This window comes from Triticum aestivum, chromosome 2B (assembly GCF_018294505.1).
Source record: "Triticum aestivum cultivar Chinese Spring chromosome 2B, IWGSC CS RefSeq v2.1, whole genome shotgun sequence".
Lineage (NCBI taxonomy): Eukaryota > Viridiplantae > Streptophyta > Magnoliopsida > Poales > Poaceae > Triticum > Triticum aestivum.
In genome coordinates this window covers 554,951,746-554,965,782 of record NC_057798.1, presented here as the reverse complement: position 1 = coordinate 554,965,782, position 14,037 = coordinate 554,951,746, and the positions used below count along the sequence as shown (strand labels likewise).

The following is a 14,037-nucleotide window of genomic DNA, read 5'->3' as shown; positions in this document are numbered from 1 at the left end:
CCTTTGCTATCCTAGCACTGCCGACTCCGCTCCTCACAAACTCGCACCTCGTTCCGTCGCTTGCATTTTCATCGGCTACCCCTCCAACTCCAAGGGATATCGGTGCTATGATCCTGTCTTCTACCGTGTGTTCACTTCCGGGCACGTTTACTTTGATGAGCATGTGTTTCCGTTTCACTAGGTACCCCCGGTCGTTCCTCCCGCCTCCGATGACGCGAGCTCCTCGACGCCTCTTCCAGGGCGCTCGCGCGCCTCTCTTGGCCCGACCTGGTTTTGAGGCGCGCCCCCCGCATGCGGCGCCTCCTACAGCCATGGCGCCGGGCCTCGACGTTGGCGCCCGCGGCCCTCGCGGCCCCCTCGGTGCCCGCAGCCCTCACCCCCCCCTCGGCACTCGTGGCGCCCCCGGCGCCCACGTCCCCCTTGGTGCCCCCGGCGCCACCGACGCCCGTGACCCCCTCGGCGCCTATGGCTGGTTTGGTCACCCGCGCCCGTATGGGCGTTTTTTGCCGAGCTCGCGCTACGCCTCGGGTGACTACATCCATGTGGTGTCCACCTCTGAGCCGTCGCCGTTGCCGTCCTCCGTTCGAGCCGCTCTTCGTGACCCGCTCTGGATGGCTGCGATGCAAGAGGAGTTTGACGCCCTGTTGCGCAACCGGACATGGCAGCTTGTTCCTCGTCCCCGGCACGCCAACGTGATTACCGGGAAGTGGGTCTTTAAACACAAGCTTCGTCTTGATGGTACCCTTGATCGCTACAAAGCGCGCCGGTCGTTCGTGGCTTCCAACAGCGTGCTGGCATCGACTTTACCGACACCTTTGCTCTGGTCATCAAGCCCGGTACGATACGCACGGTTCTCCACCTTGCGGTCTCCCGTGCTTGGCCGGTGCACCAGATGGACGTCTCCAACACCTTCCTCCATGGTCACCTCGAGGAGCAGGTCTTCTGCAAGCAGCCCACCGTTGTTAACCCGACGCTTCCTGACCACGTGTGCCTGCTTTCGCGTTCCTCGTACGGACTCAAGTAGGCTCCGCGCACTTGGTACCAGCGCATCACGGCGTTTCTACACCAGCTTGGGTTCCGTTCCACCCGCTCGGACGCGTCGCTCTTCGTCTATCATCAGGGCTCTGACACGACCTACTTGTTGCTCTATGTCGACGACATCATTCTGATGGCATGTACAGTTGGCCTCCTCAGCCAGCTCACTGATCGTCTTCGCGCCGAGTTCACCATCAAGGACTTGGGTCCTTTGCACTACTTCCTCGGTGTTGAGGTGGCAACGTCTGAATGGCTTCTTTCTTCATCAGCGGAAGTACGCTCATGAGCTCCTGGATCGTGCTGGCATGCTTAACTGCAAGCCCGCCGCTACGCCTGTTAATACGAAGGCCAAGCTCTCTGTCTCGGATGGTTCTCCCCGCTTCAGATGCTGCATTCTACCGGTCCATTGTTGGTGCTCTCCAGTATCTCACTCTGACTCGACCGGAGATACAGTACGCCATACAACAGGTGTGTCTTCATATGCATGCTCCTCGGGATGTTCACTCGGACGCTGTCAAGCGGATTCTTCGCTATGTCTGCGACACTATGGAGCTCGGCATCACTCTCTCCGCCTCCGCCGACACCGCCCTCACCGCCTATACCGATGCTGACTGGGCGGGCTGCCCTGACACTCGTCGCTCCACCTCGGGCTATTGTGTCTTCCTTGGACCATCACTTATATCATGGTCGTCCAAGCGGCAGCCTACGGTCTCTCGCTCCAGCTGAGGCTGAGTATCGTGCGGTGGCCAACGTCGTCGCCGAGTGTTCGTGGCTTCGCCAGTTGCTCCAGGAGCTCTCTTGTCATGTGGATCGTGCTACGGTGGTCTACTGCGACAACGTCTCGGCTGTCTACCTCTTCGCCAACCCGGTACATCATCGTCGGACCAAGCATATTGAGTTAGATATCCACTTTGTTTGGGAACAGGTGGCCCTTGGCCATATTCGTGTTCTACACGTCCCTACTTCCCAACAATTTGCCGATATCATGACAAAGGGCTTGCCTACGGCGTCATTTGAGGAGTTTCGATCCAGTCTTTGCGTCAGCAGCGGTGCGGCTTCAACTGCGGGGGGTGTTGAGTATATGTGTTGTGCATATCTGTGTATTGGGCCCACCTCCTAGTTCCTTGTATAATTGAGGTCGTGACCCACCTCTTATACATCATATATACGTGCCTTTGCACATGAGCAATACATTGTGCAATTTCAACAACACACATTAATATATATATTTTTCAAGCGCTGAAAGGTACGGCATTGGGCAAGTCGTGAACAAAACTTGATGTCGCCTCGGGAATGCCCTCGGAGTGAGGTAACATTTTTCTGAGAGAACGTCGAAACTTTATTAATCAAGCAACATATACAAATAGTCTTTCAGATTCTAGAGTAGAACGGAAAACACGAAGACCACTAGAGTTCATATAAGACTTAGAGCATGCTTGGATATGTTTTAGTCCCATGACTAAAAGTAGTGGGACTAAAACTTGCTAGTCTCACCCATGCTTGGATCCAAATACTAAAGAGACTAAAATCTAGTTATTGAGCATTTATTATCCTCCAAACCCTCCAATCCAGAACTAAGGAGAGGAATTAAATGAGGAGAGAGAGAGCTAATACATATTTTAGTAGGTTTCCCATGACTAAAAGATTTTAGCCTCAAGACTAGTCCTAGCCTCTCTTTAGTCAGGGGTGCTTGGAACTTTAGCCTTTAAAAGAGACTATTTTTAGTCAGACTAAAAATAGTCCCTTGTATCCAAGCACCCTCTTAACAAGGACATGAGCTAAAATATTAAATTGCCGAGGAATATATTTGGAGATCACAGAAGAAAAGCACGAAGTTGCGATTATTTATTTAGGAATAGAGGATTGTAATTGTAAGGGGAAAAAACCTTGAATTTTGAGGTCGTGCTATAGGTACAGTCAATATCACCGTCTTGGCACGGATCTTGGAGCAACACCGAGTCTCCTTGGACCTCGCCTCGGTCAATTCGCTGGCAGATCCCCAAACCGATCATTTTTTCTCACCGCAGCAAAGGGTTTGGGCGTGTCAGGATCGGATCGATGGCCGCGGCGACGGCGGCGGCAGAGGAGGTTGTGCAGCACATGGGACCGGTCCCTCGAGTGGAAGAGACCAATAATGCGGCGGCGGCGGCGGAGGAACTCGGGGGAGACGACGAAGAGATCCTGCGATTCATGGACTCGGCGGACGGCTACCTCCTCCTGATGGATTCGCTCTCCTCCGCTCTTCGCCAGGTACAGAAAAAAAGCTGTTATGCAATTTCAACCTTCAGAGTAGAAAGAAGGTTGCTGAGCAGTAGTAGTTTGCTCTGATGATTTTATCCATGTTGTATTGCTACCTAGCATCCGGATCTAGGTTTTTTGCATCTAGTTCGGAAGTTGCTATGTGAGAGTGCTTTTGCGAGAATTTACTGGAGAGCTGTTTGCCTAATTCAGCACTGTACTGCTGCGGTTCAGAAATAAATGTGAATCATGTTCTTTATTTTCTATAGGGTTGGCTTGATCTGGCAAGTGCGCGCCACTCGATGGGTGCATCACGTGTTTCAAGTACACTCTTTGATCATAAAGAGCAATCTGCAGCCACTAAGCTGCAAGTAGTTTATCCTGCAGACTTGCCACCATCGGGTAACCACTTGTGTATTATTTTCAGTTGACAATCTTTATCAACAACTAACCCAGAGCTGATATGACAATCATCCTTCCAAACTACTAGAGTGATAGTTCCACGTGCAAGTCATGAGCTGTTCTTTAATCATGTTTCAGAATCGAACCCACATTTTTCTCTATCAAAGTGGTGTTTGCAAGAAGAATCAAACTCCAGTGATATTGTCAGTGTGCAGGATAGCGCTACACCAAAACTAAGGTACAGAGGATCAGCTGCTACGCCAGGTGCACTATTTCTACCTTTTTAGTGTTCATATGTGTTAATTAATTTCCCTTGCTCACCTTCAAATCTTTTTTTGTTAGATAGATAGTAGCAATGGATCAGATGCAAGAACTGCAAAGTCTTCTACTGGTGTTGACGTTAACAGTCAGGTGAAGTGAAATATAAATGCCTGTTATCTTTTGAAAAAATGGCAGGCAAAGGCAACATATGCAAGTCGTATAAATTGGACTAGTGTTGTTTTTATCAAAGTGAGTGTGCCAAGTCTAGGTAAATATACCAGAGAAATTTCTGGTGAACGACTGCTTAAAAGCAACATAAACAGAGCACCAGTTATGATGAATCGGTGTAAGTCAATGAAACCAAGTTTTATGTCTTTGAGCGGTTAATTTGGTCAAGCCTCACCCCAATATGCCATAGGCCTGACCTGTTGGCACATCAAAATGAAGTCTCAAGGCATGAAAATATTGTAGTATAAAAGCGGTCGGGTCTGAGATGTTTTTTCTGAAGTTAGTCTTGTTGGATATAAATCATTAGGCATGACATTATAGGATCGTAAGCCTAGCATTAGATCACCTAATTGCATAATGCACAGAAGGTGGTTTAGGATCTTACCATGAATGGGAGCAGCCATTGGCGTTGACGATGTGATGCAAGCTTGGCGTACTTGATCGCAGTGGATAGCGGCGTCCCTTTGGGCACCAGCGGCACTGCCCTGGCACCGGAACAGAGGTCGAAGGAGGTTTTCCTGTCGCACAATGCTCCTATAGATCGCACAATGCTCCTATAGATTGCACAATGCTCTTATAGATCAGATTAGGCGTTTTGAGATTATAGGGGGCAGAGTAGACGCACGTGAACAAGTCAGATCGTGCGTGGCCGGTTGCTACCTCTCTTTATATATGGTGACGACAATCAAGGGACCTACACCACAATTGGTTTGGGTCGTTCCCGACAAGAGTGTGTTAGTTAGGTTCAAAGGGGTATGAACGTTGGTTCGTGACCACCTCCCCTTAATGTTAAGTTACCTTTCGGCCCATTGGGCCTAGATCAATACCAACATTCTCCCCCTTGATCGTTAGGCTCAACTTTTGGCCCATTCTCCATAGGAATAATATAGCAAAGTAAGGTGTTGCAACAACCAATGAAATGCAATTGAACCACAATACTTATAGCACACATCCTATTTTGGAATGGAAAACATATTACTTAATAGGGAGTGATTCATATTAGTTGTCCCATAACTCCAGGATCCAAAGACTTCTAGTAAACCCATGCCGACCAAAGCATTAAGTCCCAAACAAGTTGTGGTAGGCTAGAGGTGAAACCCATAAGACCTCGCGACCAACTCATCGTTCGGGCAAATGGATAGGAAGCTTCCACGCACCCCTGTCCATAGCTAGTTCTTTGGTGATACTCCAATCCTTCAGATCTCTCTTTACAGACTCCTCCCATGTCAAATTCGGTCTACCCCGACCTCTCTTGACATCCTCCGCACGCTTTAGCCGTCCGCTACGCACTAGAGCTTCTGGAGGCCCGCGCTGAATATGCCCAAACCATCTCAGACGATGTTGAACAAGCTTCTCTTCAGTTGGTGCTACCCCAACTCTTATCTCGTATATCATCACTCCGGACTCGATGCTTCCTCGTGTGGCCACACATCCATCTCAACATACGCATCTCCGCCACACCTAACTGTTGAACATGTCGCCTATTAGTCGGCCAACACTCAGCGCCATACAACATTACAGGTCGAACCGCCGTCCTGTAGAACGTGCCTTTTAGCTTTTGTGGCACTTTTCTTGTCACAGAGAATGCCAGAAACTTGGCGCCACTTCATCCATCCGACTTTGATTCAATGGTTCACATCTTCATCAATACCCCCATCCTTCTGCAACACTGACCCCAAATACCGAAAGGTGTCCTTCTGAGGCACCACATGCCCATCAAGGCTAACCACCTCCTCCTCGCGTCTAGTAGTACTGAAACCGCACATCATGTACTCGGTTTTAGTTCTACTAAGCCTAAACCCTTTCGATTCCAAGGTTTGTCTCCATAACTTTCTATTTACCCCCGTTCGACTATCGTCAACTAGCATCACATCATCCGCAAAGAGCATACACCATGGGATATCTCCTTGTATATCCCTTGTGACCTCATCCATCACCAAGGCAAAAAGATAAGGGCTCAAAGCTGACCCCTGATGCAGTCCTATCTTAATTGGGAAGTCATTACTGTCGACATCACTTGTCACAACATTATCGTACATGTCCTTGATGAGGGTAATGTACTTTGCTGGGACTTTGTGTTTCTCCAAGGCCCACCACATGACATTCCGCGGTATCTTATCATAGGCCTTCTCCAAGTCAATGAACACCATATGCAAGTCCTTCTTTTGCTCCCTGTATCTCTCCATAAGTTGTTGTACCGAGAAAATGGCTTCCATGGTTGACCTCTCAGGCATGAAACCAAACTGATTTTTGGTCACGCTTGTCATTCTTCTTAAGCGATGCTCAATGACTCTCCCATAGCGTCATTGCATGGCTCATCAACTTAATTCCACGGTAATTAGTACAACTTTGAACACCCCCCTTGTTCTTGAAGATTGGTACTAATAACTCCCTCTCCATTCTTTCAGCATCTTGTTTGCCCGAAAAATGAGGTTGAAAAGCTTGGTTAGCCATATTATCGCTATGTCCCTGAGACCTTTCCACACCTCATTGAGGATACAATCAGGGCCCATCGCCTTGCCTCCTTTCATCCTTTTTGAAGCCTTCTTGACCTCAGACTCTTGGATTCGCCACACAAAACGCATGCTGGTCTCATCACAGGAGTCGTCCAGTTCAATGGTAGAACTGTCATTCTCCCCATTGAACAGCTTGTCGAAGTACTCCCACCTTCTATGCTTAATCTCCTCGTCCTTCACCAAGAGTTGGTTTGCTCTGTCCTTGATGCATTTGATTTGGCCAACATCCCTCATCTTCCTCTCGCGGATCTTGGCCATCTTATAGATGTCCCTTTCGCCTTCCTTCGTGCCTAGCCGTTGGTAGAGGTCCTCATATGCCTGACCCCTTGCTCGAGAAATATTGGGTGGTAAGCCTTTAGTAAGCAAATCTGCAAGCATATTTGTCGTACTGATATGCTTAACATTAATAGTTTGATCCTGGATTCTATCTTCCACAACATGATACTTTATGTCAATGTGCTTGGCAGCAACACTTAACTTCTTGTTACTCGCCTAGAAAACCGCGAGTTCGTCATCACGTTACAATGTTAGTGGTCTGAAAATGTTGTGTACCACTTTAAGTCTGCAAATGAAATTCTTCAGGCATATAGCTTGCCTGGTGGCCTCATAACATGCTATAAATTCCGCCTGCATCGTAGTTCGTAGATGAGGCATTTATCGTTTACTTGGAGCTTTTCCACGATATGGTTCCTCCAGTGAGTGTAAACATGTAATCTGACATGGATTTCTTACTATCCACACACCTGGCAAGATCAGAGTCTGAATAACCAACAACTTCTAGGTTATCAGACTTTCTATATGTAAGCATGAAATTCTTAGTGCCTTGCATGTAATTGCTAGACTTTCTTTGCGGTGTTCCAGAGGTCCGGTCCTGGATTAGATTGGATGGAATCTACCAAGCATCCCGGTTGCGAAAGTTAGATTTGGGCGTGTACATACTTGAGCATACATGATGCTTTCGATAGCTTAGCTTAAGAATCCGACTTCATCTGATCAGTTTCATTCTGGTTCCTTGGACATTGGAATGTCCCAAACCTATCACCGTTGAATATAGGGGCATGCGAGGAAGAGCACTTATGCATATTGTTTTTCTTTAGCACACTCTCAAACTATGCCTTTTGAGATAGTCCCAATGTTCCTTTGGACCTACCTTGATGAATCTCAATGCCAAGGACATACGACTTCACCGAGATCCTTCATATCAAAATTTGAAGACATAAATCTCTTGGTTTCATGTAGCATATCCTTATCGCTGCAAGCCAACATAATCTCATCCACATATAGGACTAAGATTGTGAGCCTACTATACCTTTAAATTTACCATATATGCGTCGTTCATTTCATTTTTTTAAACCAGAAGTTCTTATAACCTTATTGAACATGAGGTACCATTGCCTTGAAGTTTGCTTCAAGCCATATATGGATTTCTTTAAGCGACATGCCATATGTTCTTTTTCTTTCATGGCAAAACCTTTCGGTTGAGTCATGTAAACATCTTCGTTCAAGTCGCCATTCAAGAATGTCATCTTAACGTCCATTTGATGTAGCTCTAAATCATAATGAGCTACTAGAGCAATGACGATTCTGAAAGAATGCTTTGTCGACACAGGCAAGGTCTCATTATAATTTTCCCCTTCCCTCTGTGTGAAACCTTTTACTAGAAGTATTGCTTGAACTTTTCGACGTTCTCTTTGGAATCATATTTGGTTTTGTAAATACCCACTTTTAGACCCACTTGCAACCTACCCTTTTGGCTCCATCAGGAACTTCTACTAAATCTGAAACATCATTGAGCTCATGGACTTCCATTTGTCTTCCATGGCGAGCAACCATCTGGATGATTTTTCACTTTTAGTGGCTTCCTTATATGAGGTCGGATCTTCTACCTTCCCCATGTCACTTACATCCTCACTCATGTAAGTGACGAAGTCGCTCGGGATGGTTCCTTTTCTTTCCCGTTGTGTGATCTTCTCACATGCTCATTAATTTGTACATTTCTTCTTGCACGGGGAGGGCGAACATCGGGTTGAGGATCGTCATTAGATTGAGAATCCTCATTATGCCGAGGATCCACATCAGGTAGGTGTCTCGTGCATATTATCTCCCGCTATTGGGTATCCTATTTGCGTACCAACCCAAGACATGCTTATAGGGCTTTATGTATTAACGATTGGAAAGCGTCAAGGTATTTGTGCAATAGATATAATAGTTGCAGAAACTATCCAAATCTAAAAGTAAATTACAATAACAATAATAATAATAATAATAATAATGATAATAATAATAATAATAATTCTAAGTAGGCGAGGTATAAAGTTCTCTTAGATAATCAGGGCTGGAACATACACCCGTTTGTCCACAAGATCAATTGCCTTAATGTCAGTGACTTAATTACCCTAAAAAAAACACCCCTTGTCTGGTCTCCACAAACTTTGTGATATGACCCAGGTAATAAAGACGGTATCCTTTTCCTCTATGGGGGTACCCAATGAAACATAACTAACTCTCTTTGGGTCCAACTTAATTTTTGGGGGCAGCCCCCCACACATTAGTAATTCAAGCTCGGTTTCTTTCCCATCCACCTCTCATAAGGTGTGCTCGGTGCTTGTTGGAGCAAGATTCAAGATGTGCAGCTGTTTTCAGTGCCTCCATCCATAGACTTACTGGTAAACTTGCATTAATAAGCATGCTCCGCACCATATGCATAAGGGTGTGGTTGCGATGCTCGGCTACTCTATTTTGCTGAGGTTCATTAGGCATTGAATATTGGGCAATAATTCTATTTTCAACAAAATTTATGCTATCAATGTCTGTCATTTTATAATATCAATAAATGATGTGTTAATAATGTGGAAAAATTGATATTACACTTGAGATTAATGTGATCATCATTGTAATTCTGACCAATGTTGTTCTGCAATTACCGAAAAAGGCTTTCGCCCCGCTTATGTTGTTCTGCAATTTTGAACACCCTCCATTAATTCCTTACTTATTTCTCTCCAACGGTGATATATTGGAATTAATTTTGCATGCAAATTGATCAAACCAATGTAGGGTTAATTTTCGTGCAATTTTATTCAGTTATGATTTTTCCTTTACTTATGAATATTTTGAAATTCCGACAACTTTCGGTCCTTGTGGTTTCAAGAACTTCGAGCCACTTACTGGAAACAATGTCCAGACATGGGAAGACTCATTGTTGTTGCATTTCGGCTGGCATGAAGTGGACCTTGCTTTGAGGAAAAGTAAACCATGGGAACTAAAAAGAATGCCACTGGGTATGCTGACCTTCGAAAGGCTTATGATGTTAAGTTGAGAAATGAGACTCCTTGAGGGAAAATAATTCATAACGAGGAGTCACATTTCTCAACTTTAATATCACAAGCCTTTCGAAGGTCAACATACCGAGTGGCATCCTTTTTATGTTCCCATGGTTTACTTTCCCTCAAAGCGAGGTCCACTTCATGCCAGCCGAAGTGCAATAGCAGTGAGCCTTTCCATGTCTGGAAATTATTTCCAGTAAGTGGCTCGAATTCTTGAAACCGCGAGGATCAGAAGGTGTAATAATTTTAAAATATTCATAAGTAAGGAAAAAACATAATTGAATAAAATTGCACGAAATTAACCCTACATTGCTTTGATCAAGTTGTATGCAAAATTAATTCCAATTATATCATCGTTGGGCAGAAATAAATAAGAAATTAATGGAGGGTGATTCAAAATTGCAAAACAATGTTGGTCTGAATTACACTGATGATCACATTAATCTCAAGTCTAATATAATTTTTTCCACATTATTAACACGCCATTTTTTGATATTACAAGAGACCTCATAAAAATTGACATAGACATTAATTGCATATTCTTTTTGGTTCCATTTTATTGACAATACTAAATAATAGTTTACAACATACTTTCTGGCTATTTTCAATTTATGACAGTGCAAAAACATTTTGAGAAAAATCATAATACAAATATTAATAATCAATAAATAAAGAGAAACGCATGGAAAATCAATTTAGGATCAATAACCCATTATTGCCCATTATATATTCGGCCCAGCAGGAAAAATCTTAAAAGAAAAAGTTAATTCTGTGGGGCCAAGACAACCTGGGTCTCAGCCCATGACCCAAAAGCCCGCTCGGAGCCGCACATCAGTTTCGATGACCGGGGTCAATCTGAGGCGGAACAAAACGGCGCCCGACCGAAACCTAGTTTCGTTTCCCTTGTCTCCCCAGATTTTCACAGAGTGGCCACGCAGATGCACCCAAGTTCGTCGGTCATGGTGGCGCTGTGGATGCGCTCTACGGAGCAGCGTGCAACAAACCGAGTCCCGCATGACACGCTCCTCCGAGCGAGGCTATTGGCAGCACACACATGGCCCATCAACGGTGACGTTGGGGAGGCTGGTGGCGCAATTTTTGGAGGCAATAGCGGCGTGCCAGGCGCAAACGGCTAGGCCACACGCGCGTCCATGAGCGCAGCAGTGTCGGCTGCTTCTTTCCGCGTGTTGCCTCCAGAGAAGGCGGTCGCTGACGTCGGAGAGCACGACACGACGTTAGTAGGTGAGCCCCAAATCCTCTTCTTTTCTCAATCTCAACATCGGGGGGGTGGGGGGGGGTTGCTTCTAGGATTTCAAATTATGGACAAATTTAGAGTCAGGGTTTTGGCCTAATTGGGGAAAATTTGGGGGTTTCTTCATTTCGCCGGTTCATCTTGTTCTTATATTGCTAAAAGGGGGTTAAATGTGCTAATTACACATCAGCTTAATGCGGAAGCATGGTATAATTAATCTCATAGAATAGATTAAACATTAAAATTACCTAATTAGCACTAACCCATAGCTATGTAGGCCTTAACGACCTATGAAGCCTAAACACTAATCAATTACTTTAACATTGGGCGTTAATCAATAGGCATTAACCATTAGACTTGAACAATAATCATTAATACTTAGTCATGATTATTGACATTAAATACCATCATTAGGGATCTAATCTAAGCATAAGTAGCTCCGATACCATTGTTGGGATATAATTCATTAGGCATGCATTAGGATCGTAAGCCTAGGATCTTACCACCAATGGGAGCAGCCATTGATGTTCACGATGCGATGTCCTATGCCTGCTTGATGTAGGCATGATGCAAGCTTCGGTGTAGTCGATAGCGGCATCCCTCCGTGCGCCAGCTGCATTGGCCTGATTCGGGAGCAGATGTTGGAGGTCTTCCTGTCGCACAATGCTCCCCCAGATCGGATTAGGGGTTTTGGGATGTAGGGGGGCAGAGTAGACAGACAATCGTGAACAGGTTAGATCATGCGTGGCCGGCTGTCACCCCTATATATATGGCCCTGGCCGTCAGGGGACCTACACCACGTTGGTTTGGGTCTTCCACCGACCAGGGCGCGTTAGTTGGGGTCAAAGGGGTACGAAGATTGGTTCGTGACCACCTCCCCTTAACGTTAAGTTATCCTTCAGCCCATTGGGCCTAGATCAATACCAACAAGTCTGGCTTGTGAGAACTCTACCTAAATTTGACATTTGTGCTAGTAAACTTAGAATTTGGCACGTATCTGAAACGATGAAAAACAACAGATTCAGTCAGGCGCCAGAAACTGAGCCGCACAACACAGCTACATACTGGGCCATGAATAAGAAAGTTGTGTAATTCCTAAATTCTGAACTTCTATTGATTCTTCTTCTGCTTTGTACCTAAGGTTCAAAAGGCGAGATCAAAAGCATTATCTGTCTTTGGAGCATTGGTGTCTCCAAAACTACGAACGGCCCAAGTTTCTTTTGAAACAGGTTCTGTTTCAAACAAAGAACAAACTATGCTTTAATCCTTATGTTGATCTAACTGATATTTTTGTTTATGTAGCACTTGAACTAATTGCGGAGTTAGCAAATGCAAGATCAGCCATCCTCTCTAGTTTCTCCCAGATAAATCGTGAAGCATGATTTGCTACCTGAGTTTGAGGTTCTGTACCCTTACACACCATCTATCCTATTTGGGGTAGCAGCAATTATGGAATCGGCAGTGGTTGTAGACAATATCATAATACTATTGTTGATGTACGTGAGAATGTATATTTTTGTCCATTTGTTTGTTGTAGTTCGACTTTCCTTACAACCATGGGAACAAAGACAGCAGTTTTTTTTTGTACGTTGATATTCATTTACCAAGTTAAACTCTCTGATGATCACAAGTGCAAATTTTGGTTTGTATGGTTGAAATAGAAACATAAATATATTTTGGTCTCAGGATTAGTCGGAGGCTTCAACATGTCCTTGAAACTAAACAAGGTTAATTCTTGGTCGAGGGTCCAACTTGCTACCAGAATAATCATCGTTTTTGGTCCTTTTAGGTCTGTTGGAGAGGTTTCTGTGTTCTCCAGTTCTTTCTTTTATCACCTTAGTATACACTAGTACAGATGCCCGTGCGTTGCAACGGGCTAAAAATATCGCAAAACCTGCTCCATATGACAGTACGGGCCATATCTTATATCCAGTTTTGATAAACATCGGTAATAAGTTAATAATGTTATCGCTTTTCGGAGTAATTTTTTTGGAGTTTTGTGCATTAAAAAAAAGCGTGAACATATTTAAAAGCATGAAGGTTTGGAAAGCAAGAAAAATTCACTCTTTATCTTAAAAAAACACGTACGCTCTGTGTCCGCACTTAAAAAAAGGATTGTTAGTGCCCAGACATACTATAAAGTTGAGAAAATCGTCGGGATGTCCTTTGATGGCTTCTCCTTCATCTTGGCATTATCATCGGCGTGGAAGAGGAATGATGTAAGTGTTTTTAGTGGGATATACAGATGGTGAAATTGTTTAATCCAAAATTTTTTTCTTAGAATTTTTAAAAGATTTAAATGCAAATGAATTTATTTTGAATGGAAGAGTAGTGGTGCATTCAAATGGGATTGTTTATATACATTTTTTTTGTTGATATTCGAAAGCAAATAGGTTTTTACTATGCTGATTTTTTATAGAAAATGTTGGTTCCTGGGTTTGCAAGATTATGTTCCATTCTTTTTCATTTGCATTATTTGAACTTGGCCCAAAGATCGAACCTCACACACTCCCCATCATCAACATAAAAAGGAAAAAAATTCTAGTAAATTTTATGTGGAGGCCACGCCGTGTATGCCTTGTCTAAAATTTCACTCACTTTTCATTATTGTATCTGATAATGTGTTCATAAGATGTGGAAGGCATGAATTTATTTTTGGTGGAAGAGTAGTGGTGCATTCAAGTGAGATTGTTAATATATAATTTTTTTTGTTAATATTCAATTACTATGTTGATTTTTTTTTAGAAAATATTGGTTGCTTGGTTTTCAAGATTATGTTCTG

At 44.2% G+C, this 14,037-nt stretch overlaps 1 protein-coding gene across 1 annotated transcript; it reads left to right on the top strand.

Moving 5' to 3' along the window:
• Window positions 1–2,963: 2,963 nt before the first annotated feature.
• LOC123046004 (coiled-coil domain-containing protein 115) lies at window positions 2,964–12,876 on the top strand. Its single transcript, XM_044469267.1, has 6 exons — window positions 2,964–3,285; window positions 3,543–3,675; window positions 3,814–3,939; window positions 4,022–4,086; window positions 12,397–12,484; window positions 12,558–12,876. Exons 1-6 carry the CDS (start codon window positions 3,094–3,096, stop codon window positions 12,635–12,637), a joined length of 684 nt encoding a protein of 227 aa, XP_044325202.1. The 5' UTR covers window positions 2,964–3,093; the 3' UTR covers window positions 12,638–12,876.
• The last annotated feature ends 1,161 nt before the right edge of the window (window positions 12,877–14,037 follow it).